We start from the raw sequence: 16285 nt of genomic DNA on the forward strand, positions 1-16285 counted from the left end.
TGGCTTTTCAGACACGGCAGCTACAAGGCGCAGGCAGTTTGGGAACAGGTGAGTTCCACAGAGCTGCCTGTGCCCTGTCCGATCAGACTCCCCACAGAACTCCTGAAGTAGCATTTTTGTTCTGTGCGGATGAAGACAACTGAAGTGGGATTAACAGGCATGACTCAGTAAACGCATTTCTAATATTTATTGTAGAGCTGCTGGTAATCCAGCAGCAGCACGGTTTCTTTCAGAATTAAATTGGCATTTAAAGATGCTATCTGTCAAAGGAGATGATGGTTTTATTTAGTCACGTGCCTTCCTATTCTCAGCACCAGCTTCCCGAAGCTGTATTGGGCCAGCAACAACAGTCACGCTTTCTTGGCCAGAGCTTGCCTCTCTCTTGGACCTAGTGATACAACCTTGGTAGCATCTGGAAGAATAGTCATAGGTCCTGCACACCACTAGTTCACACTGCAGGTAAACCAATGGATTGTTACGAATAAACTGGAAGGCATTGAATTTAAACCGGACCATGTGACTGTACGGTGAATAATATGTAGCATAGGTGGAATCTCGAACACATCTAAAAAGAAACAAAAAAACTCTCATGAATACACACTGCAATCAGTCATTTACATGCAATGTAACACATAACATGAAAAGCGATTTGAAAATGGTTCAGAAACCTGCAGTTAGGAAAAGCAAGATGCCCTACTTTGGCAGCATTGAGCCATGTTACTTCCCCTCAGCCTGTCGTGTGTCTAGATGCCTAGTGTTTGTATGCTTTTCTGAAGGTGAATTATCCTTACCTGAGATATGTCACTGTTACCACTTTGATAACAACAATCCACAGTGAACTGGCCATAGCCATTTAGTCTATATTTGTCGTTTTAAGCTGGGGGGTGTGTGTGTGATATTTTGGGTCAATCCATCCCCTTTCCCCCAGTAAACCCCAAATACCCATGTTCATTAATTAGTTAGAAGCTGACATTAATGTATGCTGTATTCAAATGATTCCATTAAAAAAAAAAAAGAAAAAAGAAAAAAAAGAAGCGATACAGGAGTTCAAAGGCAGTTCTATCTGTAATTGTAATGCATAAGAGCTTACCCATTCCTGATTATATCATAGGTTACGGTTGTAAAATTGTGGGGAGTGGGAGATGCCACACATGTGTCCACAAATAACACCAGGTTTGGATCAGAGCTGTGCAGGTAAGCTTCAAGGAACAAATTCTGGTTGATATCAACATAGTATGGCGAGTCATATACTGGCCATGAGAAGGATGCAGAATCATAAAATGTAAGGTTTACATCATATCTGCCATACTGAGTTTCATTGACTTCAAAATTGTCGTCCGCAACATACATTATTTGTGCCCATGTGTTCTGGAGCATTTTGCAGTTGACACGCAAGTGAAGACTTTTATTTCTTGTGATTACAGTACCAGAAGAGGATCCTCTAATAAGGTTGGAATAGATTATCGTATTGTTGTTTCCCTGTTTGACATATAAAATAAAATGCAAAATTAATTCATATAGTCAGGTTTCCTATTATGCATTCTAAACTTTGCTGTAACCTTACGGCAATGTGCACAGTAAATGCATTATTTCCCAGAAAGTCTGCCGTGGAGAAGTCTGACCCTAGTAATTTCTGTTCTCAAGATAAGAATTTGTAATCTACGTGTAATATTCAGTGCCTACGATGTGGGCCTAGAAAACTACTCATATTAAATGCAGACATAACTGAATTAAATACAACCTGTACAATGCTTTGAACATTAAATGCCTGAAGGTTCAGGTCCAGCACAATATTTAAGCTGAAATCTGGCTTAAAACACAATTGGTCATATTTAGTAAAAGCTTTGAGACCTTTTTAACCACCAGACTCAGCTTGGGACCTTGAAAATGCCAAGTATTTGCTTCCTTCCACACTTTATTCCTTAGCAGATCAATAACAGGCTATAAGTGAATGCTCTGGCAGCAGATGCAGGAAATACGAGTGCTAATAAACCTTATCCCTCAGGAGATGGAGAGGCAGCCCATAATCACCAGGAGACTTCCAGTCCCTGCAGACCCCAGTGTAGCTTTCAATTTGTGCTGGTTTTCAAAATGAATTCTTCGGTTTGAATTTTACACACTCACAATTTTTGCACATTTTGTTGAAACATTTAAAGTCATACCTCTCTCACTGTGCCGCAGCGAGTGTATGGTATGTCGAATATAACATACTCTGATGTAATGTTGGGTTTGCAATAGGGGTCGCTCAAGGTGAGATTCCAAGCAGAGTAGCCTTGTGACTGAAGGTAGTATCTGCTCACAACTACATGCATGTAGTCTGGCAAACACAGCAGTGCTAGTGGATGGCAAAGAAAATATGTTGCAAGCTCATTGAAGTGACCGAAAAAGGTTATAAATTGTGACTTAAATAAACAATATCTTTTGCAGAAGCAGCTGATATTGCAGAAAGAGTTCAGAATCCAAACCATATACTTGCATCTCTATGAAATGCTACAGATCTAATTTAAAATAACATGAAATGGGTGATTCATTGTAGTACAACATGATTAACAATCAGTGAATTAGCAAATAATTGAGAAGCAGGTTTCTGCTCTAAACATGAACTTACTAGTGCTCTGATCTGCTGCAGTGGAATAATAGTCAGCCTGAAACCCTCTGTATGTGTATCGAGAGTTACTGTAAAATCGGACAGTCAGCAGGTTTGAGGAAGACGTGTATGTGCGAAAAGAACCAGAACAAAATTTCCCAAGGAGAGGAGAGGTATGGAGTGGCCCATCATAGACTTCCACGTAGGCAGACAGGCATCTGCCACCTTCCATCCTGGGGAGAAAACATGACTATTATTTAGTTAAATGCTTTGTTTTTATTTTATTATTTATTTTTCCTTTTTTTTTTTTTTTTTAACTCAGATTAACTGTTCATAGCAAAAGAGTACATTTTACTGATATGACAATCAAATCTTTGGAACAGAAATTACAGCCTCCAATTTCTGTCTCACTAGATGTCAGCTACATTATTGACCAAATAAACAAAAATGAATACATTTTTCATCTCAGGCATACTAAAAGCTTTGGAAAAGATCCCCAAAATCAAGCAGCTATCTGCTTAGTAAGTCCAAGATGTCGATCCCATACATTCACCTTCCCAAGTAATAAATTTTTACTTACTGAACATCTTGAAATGTGAGTGTGACACGGAAGTTGCTCTGTACTTGTATTTCCCAAACACAGTTGGCATTGTTTGGATAATTTCTGGGGTAAAATGGACTCTGTAATATACCAGATGGAGAGGAAAGCAAGCCACCACAAGTATAATCTTCTGCAGAGAAAAATGTGAGAAGAAAAAAAAATATATATACACCATTTAAGGTTGCTTTTGGAATATGTCTATGTAGAATTTATAAGTCTAAAATTTAGAGGCAGGGACTTCTACCAGCTTCAGTGGTCTTTCTGTTAGGTTCATATATCATCTGAATGCAGATTAGGAGATGTTAAGCACACTGAATAGCTTTTATAATGCTGATCTTCAGTGTCTGCACTAGCAGGATGCGAGTATTTGTCATACAACTGGACAATTACTGAGGTTGGACCTCTGGAGGTCAGCTGTTCCTTGAAAGAGAAAAAGTCACAGCTGAGCCTGGTTCGCCTCTATTACAATTACTAATGACCAAAAGGAAGGGAAAAAAAAGATCAAAATTATTTTCTTTCCAAATAAGAATACCGACAAATATCCAATCCATAAACATGAAGACCTTATGTCACAGTCAAAAAAATTGTATGAAATTTACATATAGATCAGTTGCAGCCTAATCAAATAACAGGGGAATCAAGATCTAAGGAAGTTTAGTAGTAAAATAAAGTCATGGATTTCTAGGATACTTTTCAGTACAAGCTCAAACTACGCCAGGAAAAGAGAAATGGGTAAATGGACACCACCTTTTTGAATTACATTCCAAATTAGAAAAAATACACATTTACTTCTTTTAACCTAAAGAATGAACAAGAGACCTACTGAGGTCTAAGAGATTTTCAATTTTTATTTTCACCTTCTAGCAAACATGAAAAAACCCTTCTCTCACTGATCTAACATCTACTATGTGAACAATTAAACTTTCAAAATGTGCACGATCCTCAAATGACGTGCTTGAACAAACAGCTGAAACAGGAATTAGTGGAATAACAATACTTATGAAGTGGTCGGAAACAATGCTTCCTAAGCACTTGGGAAATTGCTGCTCAAGTGCAAAGAAATAAGTTACTACCCTGGGTGTGAAATCACCTGCACTGCTATTTTGGGATAATTTAAGGCATTGTTCTTTTGGTATTAAATGAAGAGGAGTATGCCCCAAAATTATGAGCAGTAACATTCCTCTCATTAGCTACAATCAGGACCAAGCAATTCCTCTGCCTGCACTCGTACACAAACAGCCCCAACACAAACACATGAGCCTTCCATCTGGGGACCCCATCTCAGATGCTCCATGTATGTACTGCCTGAAGATCAGGAAACACTGTTTTACTGATGAGGGTGACTGACCAATGGTACAGGTTGCCCACAGAGGTGGTGGATTCTCCATCCTTGGAGATGATAGCCAAAAGCCATCTGGACATGGTCTTGGGCAGCCAGCTCTAGGTGACCTGGCTTTAGCAGGAGGGTTGGACCGGACGACCTCCAGAGGTCCCTTCCAACCTCAGCCATCCAGTGATTCTGTGGTCCGTAACTGGGGGCAGAAGCTAGTTAGACCCTCAACCCCTCCAGACCTACCTGTGGTCGATGACATGGGGGAAGTCGAGCTGAAGCTACTTGGTGCTGCAGAGAGAGAGTAGCAGGTGAATGCACAGCATTTTGCCTAAGAGAAACGGCCCTCTGGGAGTCACCCCTCCCAAAAGGGCTCCCGGACACTGAAACCCAAGACCCACAATCACCGCCTGGATGTGTGGCAGGTCCCGCTGTGGCTGCGCCTCAAAGCCTTCCCGCTCCATCCCACCAGCCCAGAGCGCAGCTCGCGTTCTGCATGTGCAATAGCTCCCATCAGCAGGGCCTCGAATGTCTTTGTTAATCATGGGGATGATGGGACAGAGGGGACCCTCAGCAAGTTTGCTGATGACACCAAACTGGGAGGAGTGGCAGATCCACCAGAGGGTCCTGCTGCCATCCAGAGGGACCTCGACAGGCTGGAGAAATGGGCCAACAGGAACCTCCTGCCGTTCAACAAGGAGAAATGCCAAGTCCTGCTCTTGGGTAAGAACAGCCCCAAGCACCAGTACGTGCTGTGGGCCGCCCGGCTGGGAAGCAGGTCTCCAGAGAAGGCCCTGGGGGTCCTGGTGGACACCAAGTTCAACACCAGCCAGCAATGGTTTAGCAGGGGGTGTTGGACTAGATGAGCTCCAGAGGTCCCTTCCAACCTCAGCCATCCAGTGATTCTGTGGTCCGTAACTGGGGGCAGGAGCTAGTCAGAGCCCTCAACCCCTCTGGACATACCTGTGGTCGATGACATGGGGGAAGTCGAGCTGAAGCTACTTGGTGCTGCAGAGAGAGAGCAGCAAGTGAGAGAGCAGCATTTTACCTAAGACGAAGAACCCGATGGGAGTCACCCCTCCCCAAAGGTAACCCTGCAATACCTAAACCCAAAACCCGCAGTCAGCACTGTAAGCTGGCGGGACTGAGCAAGACTAACCTCAATCATCCTGTGATTCTCTGATCCTGAGCAGGGGCAAGAGATAACCAGACCCCTCAACCCCTCCAGACCTACCTGTGGTCACCGACATGGTGGGAGTCAAGCTGGAGCTACCTGGCACTGCAGGGAGAGAACAGCAAGTGAGAGAGCAGCATTTTACCTAAGACGAAGAACCTGATGGGAGTCACCCCTCCCCAAAGGTAACCCTGCGATACCTAAACCCAAGACCCACAGTCAGCACTGTAAGCTGGCGGGACCGAGCAAGACTAACCTCAACCATCATGTGATTCTCTGATCCTGAGCAGGGGCAAGAGATAACCAGACCCCTCAACCCCTCCAGACCTACCTGTGGTCGACGACACGGTGGGAGTCAAGCGGGAGCTACCTGGCACTGCAGGGAGAGAGCAGCAAGTGAGAGAGCAGGATTTTACCTAAAATGAAGAACTTGATGGAGTCACCCTTCCCCAAAGGTAACCCTGCGATACCTAAACCCAAGACCCACAGTCAGCACTGTAAGCTGGCGGGACCGAGCAAGACTAACCTCAATCATCGTGTGATTCTCTGATCCTGAGCAGGGGCAAGAGACAACCAGACCCCTCAACCCCTCCAGGCCCTACCTGAGGTCAGTGACACAGGGGGAGTCAAGCTGGAGCTACCTGGCGCTGCAGGCAGAGAGCAGCAGCCGCGCTCACTCCTCAACAACTCCTCAGCTGCAAAAAGGCGTTCACTGCACTGTGTGTGAACACATCAGCCTTCTTTATTTTGGGAGAAGGAGTAGTAACCAGGAGCAGGAACATTGGCCTCTGCAGCTGCAGCAATGAGTGTGCCATGAACAAGCAATTCCTCTGCCTGTAGTAAAGGCCAGAAAAATCGATGACGGTTCAGTGGCAGCACTGGCAGAGGTGGAGAAAGCCCTGTCCCTGCCCATCGGGCAAAGAAACAGCATTCTGGCAGCAGTCTGGTGGCAGTCCTGTCCAAAAAGATGCCCCCGAGCCAAAACGCCTGTCAGTGGGGCCAGAAGGTCTGGATGCCCATAGGTGTCAGGAGCTGTCAGAAGGCCCTTTAAGGAAGAGTTAGTGCTTCTGCCCTGGCAAAGGGTAAAGGACGGCTCTGGTCTTACCTGTGGTGCTGCTGGAGGCCAGAAACGAGTAGTAGTAGGCCTGGAAACCTCTCTGGGCGACGATGCTGTCACTGCGAAACAGGATGGTCAGCTGGTGCCCAGAGGATATGAAGACGCGGTGGTCGTTCCTGCAAACAGTCCCGAGGAGCAGGCCCCCAGGGGACCCGCCGTCGTACACCTCAATGGCGTCGTACTGGCACCTGTTGCCTTCCAGCCTGCGGAGGGAGAGGAGGGTCTGTCTGCACCGCAGGCTGTGCCACCTCCGAGCACGAGTACCGGCAGGAGCTGCAGGGCTCAACCAACCCGACCCCATTCCCGGCCTGGCCCCGGCCCTGGGGCAGAGGCGGCCAAGGCCCCGTGATGGGGACGAAGCCGCCCCTGAGCCCGCAGCCACCATTGGGCACCCTGCCCACACCACAGCCGCCACCCCGCCGCACTCACTCGACATCCAAAAACTGGAGCTTGATTCTGCGATCCCGCTCCCGCAGCCGTATGCGCCACACGCAGCGGGCATTGTTGGGGTAGTGGTTGGGGTAGCCCGGGCTCTGGACTGAGCCGGACAAACCCTGAAGCAAGCCACCGCAGGAGCCAGCCCCTGCGGAAAGGAGCAGAGCCCGGGGACGGGCAGAGAGCTCTCGAAATCCCATCGCCAGAAGCCGTCAGAGAAGGGCATGGTCCCCTGCAAGGAGGCTCTGCCACAGCCCCACAGAGACCCTCCCTCCCGGGCACGTGGCTGCACCCCGCAGCCTCATCCTTGTGTCCCCCCAGCCCAGAGCAGAGGTAGTGCTCGGCACAGGCAGTAACCGCCATCGGCGGGGCCTGGCCGTCCAGCGGGACACCTGAGGCGGGAGATAACCAGACCCCTTAACCCCTCCAGACCTAAAGGTGGTCAGCGACACGGAGGGAGTCAAGCTGGAGCTACCTGGTGCTGCAGGGAGAACTCAGCAGGTGAGCGAGCAGCGTTTTGCCTAAGAGGAACAACCTGCTAGGAGTCAACCCTCTCCAAAAGCCAGGCTCTTCTTTACAGTGGTGCCCAGTGATGGGACAAGTGGCCATGGGCACAAACTGAAACACAGGAGGCTCCCTCTGAACATCAGGAAACACTTTTTCACTGTGATGGTGACTGAGGTGGTGGACTCTCCATCCTTGGAGACAGTCAAGAGCCATCTGGACATGGTCTTGGGCAGCCAGCTCTAGGTGACCTGGCTTTAGCCAGGGGGTAGGACCAGATGTCCCCCAGAGGTCCCTTCCAACCTCAGCCATCCAGTGATTCTGTGATCCATAACTGGGGGCAGGAGCTAGTCAGAGCCCTCAACCCCTCTGGACATACCTGTGGTCGATGACATGGGGGAAGTCGAGCTGAAGCTACCTGGTGCTGCAGAGAGAGAGTAGCAGGTGAATGCACAGCATTTTGCCTAAGAGAAACGGCCCTCTGGGAGTCACCCCTCCCAAAAGGGCTCCCGGGACACTGAAACCCAAGACCCACAATCACCGCCTGGATGCGTGGCAGGTCCCGCTGTGGCTGCGCCTCAAAGCCTTCCCGCTCCATCCCACCAGCCCAGAGCGCAGCTCGCGTTCTGCATGTGCAATAGCTCCCATCAGCAGGGCCTCAAATGTCTTTGTTAATCATGGGGATGATGGGACAGAGGGGACCCTCAGCAAGTTTGCTGATGACACCAAACTGGGAGGAGTGGCAGATCCACCAGAGGGTCCTGCTGCCATCCAGAAGGACCTCGACAGGCTGGAGACATGGGCCAACAGGAACCTCCTGCCGTTCAACAAGGAGAAGTGCCAAGTCCTGCTCTTGGGTAAGAACAGCCCCAAGCACCAGTACGTGCTGTGGGCCGGCCGGCTGGGAAGCAGGTCTCCAGAGAAGGCCCTGGGGGTCCTGGTGGACACCAAGTTCAACACCAGCCAGCAATGGTTTAGCAGGGGGTGTTGGACTAGATGAGCTCCAGAGGTCCCTTCCAACCTCAGCCATCCAGTGATTCTGTGGTCCGTAACTGGGGGCAGGAGCTAGTTAGACCCCTCAACCCTCCAGACCTACCTGTGGTCGATGACATGGGGGAAGTTGAGCTGAAGCTACTTGGTGCTGCAGAGAGAGAGCAGCAGGTGAATGCACAGCATTTTGCCTAAGAGAAACGGCCCTCTGGGAGTCACCCCTCCCAAAAGGGCTCCCAGGACACTGAAACCCAAGACCCACAATCACCGCCTGGATGTGTGGCAGGTCCCGCTGCGGCTGCACCTCAAAGCCTTCCCGCTCCATCCCACCAGCCCAGAGCGCAGCTCGCGTTCTGCAAGCGCGATAGCTCCCATCAGCAGGGCCTCAAATGTCTTTGTTAATCATGGGGATGATGGGACAGAGGGGACCCTCAGCAAGTTTGCTGATGACACCAAACTGGGAGGAGTGGCAGATCCACCAGAGGGTCCTGCTGCCATCCAGAGGGACCTCAACAGGCTGGAGAAATGGGCCAACAGGAACCTCCTGCCGTTCAACAAGGAGAAATGCCAAGTCCTGCTCTTGGGTAAGAACAGCCCCAAGCACCAGTACGTGCTGTGGGCCGGCCGGCTGGGAAGCAGGTCTCCAGAGAAGGCCCTGGGGGTCCTGGTGGACACCAAGTTCAACACCAGCCAGCAATGGTTTAGCAGGAGGGTTGGACTAGATGAGTTCCAGAGGTCCCTTCCAACCTCAGCCATCCAGTGATTCTGTGATTCATAACTGGGGGCAGGAGCTAGTCAGACCCCTCAGCCCCTCTGGACATACCTGTGGTCGATGACATGGGGGAAGTCGAGCTGAAGCTACCTGGTGTTGCAGAGAGAGAGCAGCAGGTGAATGCACAGAATTTTGCCTAAGAGTAACATCCTGCTGGGAGTCACCCCTATCCAAAGGGAACCCCGGGACAATGAAACCCAAAACCCGCAGTCAGCACTGTAACGTGGCAGGACTGAGCAAGATGGCTGCAGTACCAACCGCCCCAGCTATTGCTCAAGGGCATCACCACTGCGGCACCATGAAGACCAGCGCCAAACCTCTCCCACAGAAGAAGCAGCTGCTCAATCCCAAAGGATTCCAAGTGATCCTGCATCTCCCTGAGCATCAGGGACGTTACCCAGGGTCTGTAAGTGCAGCCCATGTTTGGGTCTTGTGCTCTGACAGAGACAGAGCACCCAGAGGCAGAGCACCCCAAGGAGAAGAAGAATGTAAACAGAAATCTCTGGATACCTGTTGGTGGAGGCACTGTTAGTCCCGAGTCTGGAAGGAGAAAACCAGAGGGCGTGAGGCACTTGGACCCCTTGGCTCCCCTTGGAGCACATGCTATAAGCTCATGGAGAGCTAAGGAGGGACCCGTGGGGAGGATGGCCTGGCTCAAAACCGCCCCCCTCCTCACACCCTGCTCTGTGCGCGAGCCGTCACCCGAATCCCAGATCTCCCGAGCACAGTCTGCAAGCGCAGGCATGGTGCTCCCTCTGAAACACAGGCCCCTGCATCAGGGACATGGACCCACGACCCACTGCTGCCCTGCAGAGCACAGAGCAAGGGCTGGCCAGTCTTTGCCCAGCCTCACACAAACTCCAGATGGGTTTTCTTCAGGAAAACGCCACCAAAACGCAAAAACCCACCTGAGCATATGACAGAAGCATCCCCGTGATAACAGACAGAGTACTCTTCCTTGTGAGGGCAATACCACAAATAGTCTTCAGAGCCTGCACAATTCACCTCCGTCATCATGTATGGGTACGAGTTGCTCGAAGGGAAATAGCGCATCACACCAAGAGGCGAGCCGCAGCCAAGCTGCCTGCACACAACCTTGGCATCTTGCATGTCCCACAGGTATCCACACACTTTCGCCCAGGCTCCAAAATAGAAGACTTCTACGTTGCCTGCACATCTGTTCGGCCCACCAGTCAGCTGCAGCAACAGCTCTTTGAGAGACACAAAACCCTTGGTAAGGCCAGCAGTGCTCTGGTTTCAGGCAATGACATTTGACAGGAGAGCACAGGCTCCCACGTCCTCCCCGGGCACGGCTGCCCCCTGAAACCCAGCGGCATTCACCCACAGCACGGCTTAGGGCCAGCAGCCCCTTCTCGGGCTCCCACGCTGTGGGGGGACGGAGATGCTGGGGCAGCAGCGGGCAGGCACGTCCCCGTGCCCGAGGCCACGACGAGGGTCCTGGCAGACAGACTCACCGTCAGCTATGACAGGAACTGCAGAGAAGAACAAGCAGAAAAAAAACACACGGAGAGCAAGCATATTAGGACAAATCCTTTGGGAGCTGTCAACGTGCTTTACCCTTTCCCCAGTGGGTCAAGTCAAGTCCCCAGTGAAGGGCACAAGCGACAGAAGATCGCTTTCTTCCTAGCAAGGATGCTGGCTGCTGGGGGACGAGCATCCCCGAAATCCTGGCTCCCAAATAACTTTGTTCTTGCACATGCCCCCAGCCCCAGCATAAAGCAAACACGTAAGCGTTTTCCATCATACAAGTTTCTTCCCAGGAATAAATATGATGGTAAAAATATAAAGCTATCACTATCATATAAAGCAAAAATTTGATAAATTCTACTTACAAGTAGTGGTCTCAGTTGTTGTTGGGAGAACCGTACTTGTTGTTTCTTCTAGAGAAGAAAAAAACCATACATGATACCATATGGGGAGGTCAACAAGGGAAATATAATTTGAAACTTCCCCAAACACCATTCCAGCCTCTAGCAATTTGTGGCTGACGAACTTTAGATCCAAGAGGTTTCCTACTATTTCAGCAGAGCTCAGCAGTTTTTTCCTCCATTAATCATCAAATCTCTTCATGAACCCACCAAAACCTGCAGCTGGCCCAGAGAGTGCCAGGTGCCTTTGAAGCGAGAAGAGTCTCTCTCTGTTTGCTTTGAACAAGGTATCTGCTGGTTTCACCTGATCCGATCAGAAGTTGATGGCTCCACTTCTTGCATGAGAATAGGCTGTGAACAACTGTCTCCTCCTCCCTTTCTCCATACCAAGAATAACAAAGCTACCCCAAAAATCTTAACAGAAATGAAGATGAGAGAAGACTATCTGGGGAGCTGGTCAGAGCAAGGCCAGTGAGGAAGGGAGGCTGCAGATCCTATTATCTTCCTTCATTTTGCACGGCTGCAGGCAAAAAGGGGGTCTCCAAAAGCTACCTGTGACAGGTTTTGCTCACATTCCCACCGCATTTAAGCTACTCTCATTCCCTTCGAGATTTCTTCCATACCTCGCTGCTAAGCCTAACTGGTGGCATAAACTCTGGGTCAGAGAAGTTTTTCCTGCTAAGGCTCCTGTACAGGACACTTGATGGAAAGCCCTCCAGGTGGCACCAGCAGATCGAAGGTGTCCCATGGGACATGGCTCTGGCAGGCCCAGAAAGGTGATCTTCCCAGTGTTTCCTTTCACCTAACCTAGAAAGTTACGTTTTCTGAGAGAGGGCTTTATGGGGTTGTTCAAACCTTGGGGGAAGGACAGTGTAGAGACCACCATTACCCTTCTGCATCAGGGCTGATGACTCTCCAAACATCCTCTCAGAGAAATATTTAAAAGGATTTCAAATAGGTGAGTTTGGCTGTTTAAAAACTGGTTTCAAAATATAAATGGAGTTGTTCCAGTGTTTGACTTATTTTAATAATTGCAGTTACTGAAACAAAACTAGTTTCCATATTGTCTTAATCACAGTGCCACTATATTACTTTGTAAGAATTGCAGTTTTGAAAAAGATGAGCTGATGGGTCTGGTAAGATGAGAGCGAGCGTGGCAGGGCATGGAAAAATTAGGCCACAGGATCAGGTGACAGCGCCAATCCTATAATCAAAATGAATAAGGGCATTTCACGGGGGCAGTGAGGTCCTGCTCTGTCCCTGTATAGGTCACTGGAAAACAGTCTACAAACCTGTACTCAGTTAAAATTTGCCCGTTGCAACCGTGGATAACTTTCCTGCAGGCTTTCAGATAATCAGAAACTGCTGCATTTATACAGCCTCTGTTTTTTAGACGGCATTATTATCCTAAGGTTTTAGCCCAAGCACTGATTTATTTAAGAAGATCTTCATCGCAGCAATGACTTGCATTCTTTCTTGGAGAGGAGTGACATATATTCAAGTATAAGCTGCTTTTTAAGTGCGTGCATATGCTACCATATAGATTCTGTATGGGTACATTTCAGCATCTGGGAGCCCAGTCTAAAGGACACTGAACCCCTGACTACACCGGTAGGTTGGCTACATTGGCTACAACTGGACTAGAAAAGTTTTCAAATGCAAGCATCAGCTTGGAGAGAATATTTAGCAATGCCAACTCTATAAACAATGTACATTTTTATAGAACTTTTAAGTTACCTGTTGTTAGAAACCTTTGTGTTGTAGAAGCTGTTGTTGTCCAAACTGTAGACGCTGTCATCACAAGCAACCGGGGGGGAAAAAAAAGTTGAAAGAACATTACATGAATTAAGTAACGTGGATGGAAAGTTTGCATGCACAGCATCCCCTGGTGACGCTGGCAAAAGGATGGCTGCTGATTTACAAGGGAGTGGATTAGGTCCAACTACTGTGGAAGATAGAAATCCTGCTCCCTGGACTGACTGAGAGGTGGGAATATGCCTTCACTGACTAATATCATGTATGACAAGACCTGTAACATTGGCCCTTAAACACACAGTTTATGTATTTAAAGTGATTTCTGGATGTAAAGAAGATCCTAATGGGGAGATGTGTCATTTATTCGGTGAGGAGGGAACTTTCGGACACATCTTACCACACTGCTCCTCACGCATGCAAGGCTTTAAATCTAAATTAATTAGATGGTAATGAAAGGATTAAACAGTAACTCAGTGTTTCCCAGCTCAATATCAACATTCCAGCTTAGTTTTTGATATCACTATTTGCACCTCAAATATTTATGGAGGGAGTAAATAATAAGAGCATTAAAAACCTGAGCCCACAAACAGCCCTAAACGGTTATTTCTTTCCATTGTGTACGTGGGTGTGTGTGGGAGCACAGAAAGGGAAAGCAGGTTTTTGCTTTTGGTTCATTAGTCCAAGTCAAGTTCATTTCAGAACTTTACATCTGAAAGAGGAAGGGATGGAAGGACAGCAGCTACGGCAAACACTTTTGATCTTTTTCTGTTCCCCCCTCCTGCACAAAGAATGTGACAGCAACTGCTTAAAAAGAAATGCCTTATTTCTCACAGCACCATGCTGGCACTCTGCTCAGCCAGGAGAGCCTCACCTGAAAAAGGGGAAAGTGTTTTTTGAACACAGGAAGACTATTTTACCCTGTTTGAAGCATCCTCCCTCTCATCAGACCCACTGATATTTGTATTGGTCCCCAAAGGGATGAAAGTGGCTGGGCAGATCACTGCCTCTGCAACCAAATCAGATTATACTCATAACAGGAATTAGACTATGGGGAATATAGAATATTATAGAATTACAGTAATTCCTATTATATTCTAATAATTACAATAATAATAGGAACAGGGACATGTGCCGTACTTGTTTTATCTAGGGCACTCTGTTATTAAACACCAATGTGTTATTCATAACAATACACTTAATCAAATACAAAGCAGATGGTTCAAAGAGCACCTCACACTCTTTAAAATAAACATGCATTTCATCCAGAAAATACATATTAGTCTTTAAATTCATTACCCCAATACAAAGATTCAGAAAATTATATCATTGGCTTTACAGTATATTCATTTGAATTTCCTTTACTAGTCTCTTTACAACAATGGTGAGAACAACAATTTAAATTCATTAAACAGTTTCAGTAAAAACTTTTGAATTAATGGGTATAATGATTTATTTGCTCAGCTCATAAGTTTGACCTGCTCGTGGTTTTCGAAAGAGCTAAGCTGTGCTGCTAAATCCTCTTTTACCCTTAAATCTCAACATTAGCCTGACGTGAAATATAGCCATGAAGGTGATGAGAAGTGAGACTCTTTACCTGCATCCATCTGAATTTGAAGACTTATCATCACCATCCAAGACAAGATCCTGGTGGCAGCCATCTCCTTGGAGCTCCTGATACAGGAGGGCACCAGAATTTATAGGCAGAGGTGGTAAAGGGTGTAGCTCAGCAGCCCAATCTGTCCTTTCAGTAAGTCAATATCAAACACAGTCCCTCACTGCCTTACTTCCCTAACTGCCATGACGATATGTTTGATTTGTTACACAACTTTTTATAGCTTCCTGGTTCTACAAGAAGACAACACCTGACATCTGCCTCGGGAAAAGTGGTTGCAATAGCTGCTATCTTTCCATCCCGTCCCTCTTTCAGCTGCAAAGTTCTGTTGCTGTCCCTGGTGTAACATGTCCCTTCCTTGGGTTTGAGTTGTATCTGAGCCAAAGCTGCTTTTTAAGTCTGTGTAGCAGAGCCTTCCTTTATGTGACTGCAGATGTGGAAGGGTAAGAGCGTGGTGGGAAACAATCGAGGGGCTTATGGAGACCCTTCTGACAGGCCTGGACTCCCGTGGGGAGAGACACCCACCAGCTGCTGGGAGCGCATCACTCAGAGACAACCGTCATGTCTCCAGTCCCTTAAAGTTGTGGTGACAGCACAGTTTCAGGGACTGAGTCAAATATCACCCACAACTTACCATCATGTATTTCTCAAATATTAGTTACACATTAGTTAACTTTCTAGAGGTAGAAGAGTTTGGAACTAGGATGCTGAGTTGTCTTGAATTACCCTAGACTGCTTTTATGAGTATTTCTGTCCTAATAGACGTCACAAAAACGTGCAGCAGAAAGTCAGTACATTCATCTTTTTCTGTTCCCCCCCTGTTCATCCTTCAACATGCTATATCTTCACCAGGGCAGCAAGACTCAGACAGTATGTTTAAGCTCTACAAGTCATCTACTGCAAATCTGAAACCACGAATGTAATCTTTTGACTTTTATCACAAACTCAAGCCAAAATGCAGTGGTCATACACTGATCGTTGCTAAACTGCCCAAACCTTCCCAGAGAACAAGGAGTGTAAGTCTGGCGATAGGGGCAAGTATAGAAAATAAGGGAGAATTCATCCCAAATTCTCTGTTTCTGAAGCTCTTAAGAACTTTACGGATCCCTTGACACAGTCCTCCCACTGGGATTTACAACATATTTAAGATAACAGATAAATAATGGGATCCAATGGAACTCTACAATGGATTTTTACAAAGACAAACTATCTCAGGTCATGGTCAGGTTTCAGTGGATCCAAGTGCCCATCAAAGAACCTGCATTTGCACAGCACTGCTAAGTTTGGCGATGTTTGAACAGTGTATAAAACTGCAGAATCACAGAAATATTTAGCCTGGAAGGGGCCTCTGGAGGCCATCTGGTCCAACACACAATTCAAAGCAGGGCTATCTTCAAAGATCCACCAAGTGGCTCAGGGTCTTAGCTATCCTTGCAATGCAGAATTCTGCATTTTTTTTTTCTAGACAAACTGTGCAAAAACTTCTAGTAGATAAAAATTTGACATGGTGGTTGTTCCT

The 16285-nt window shown here is 47.4% G+C and overlaps 1 protein-coding gene across 1 annotated transcript; it reads right to left on the reverse strand.

Annotated features, from left to right (window-relative positions):
- Positions 1–285: 285 nt before the first annotated feature.
- On the reverse strand, positions 286–10563 carry LOC127017809 (deleted in malignant brain tumors 1 protein-like). Its single transcript, XM_050899087.1, has 16 exons — positions 10419–10563; positions 10021–10050; positions 9562–9600; positions 8845–8889; positions 8128–8172; positions 7239–7392; positions 6798–7012; positions 6024–6068; positions 5753–5797; positions 5482–5526; positions 4765–4809; positions 3168–3318; positions 2609–2820; positions 2163–2335; positions 1091–1479; positions 286–565 (listed from the first exon to the last, which is right to left on the reverse strand). The coding sequence occupies exons 1-16, from the start codon at positions 10561–10563 to the stop codon at positions 286–288; spliced, it is 2058 nt and encodes a 685-aa protein (XP_050755044.1).
- Positions 10564–16285: the final 5722 nt, after the last annotated feature.

The sequence above is a fragment of the Gymnogyps californianus genome, chromosome 6 (assembly GCF_018139145.2).
Source record: "Gymnogyps californianus isolate 813 chromosome 6, ASM1813914v2, whole genome shotgun sequence".
NCBI lineage: Eukaryota > Metazoa > Chordata > Aves > Accipitriformes > Cathartidae > Gymnogyps > Gymnogyps californianus.

Bases quoted from the DNA above. Each gene is read 5' to 3' on its own strand.
- LOC127017809 (XM_050899087.1), bottom strand. From the start codon at position 10,563: ATGCGCTATTTCCCTTCGAGCAACTCGTACCCATACATGATGACGGAG. The intron at 8,173-8,844 runs GTAGGTCTGGAG...CTCTCTCTGCAG, and splicing joins CCCCATGTCATCGACCACAG to CACCAGGTAGCTTCAGCTCG. The intron at 7,013-7,238 runs GTGAGTGCGGCG...CTCCCTCCGCAG, and splicing joins CTCCAGTTTTTGGATGTCGA to GCTGGAAGGCAACAGGTGCC.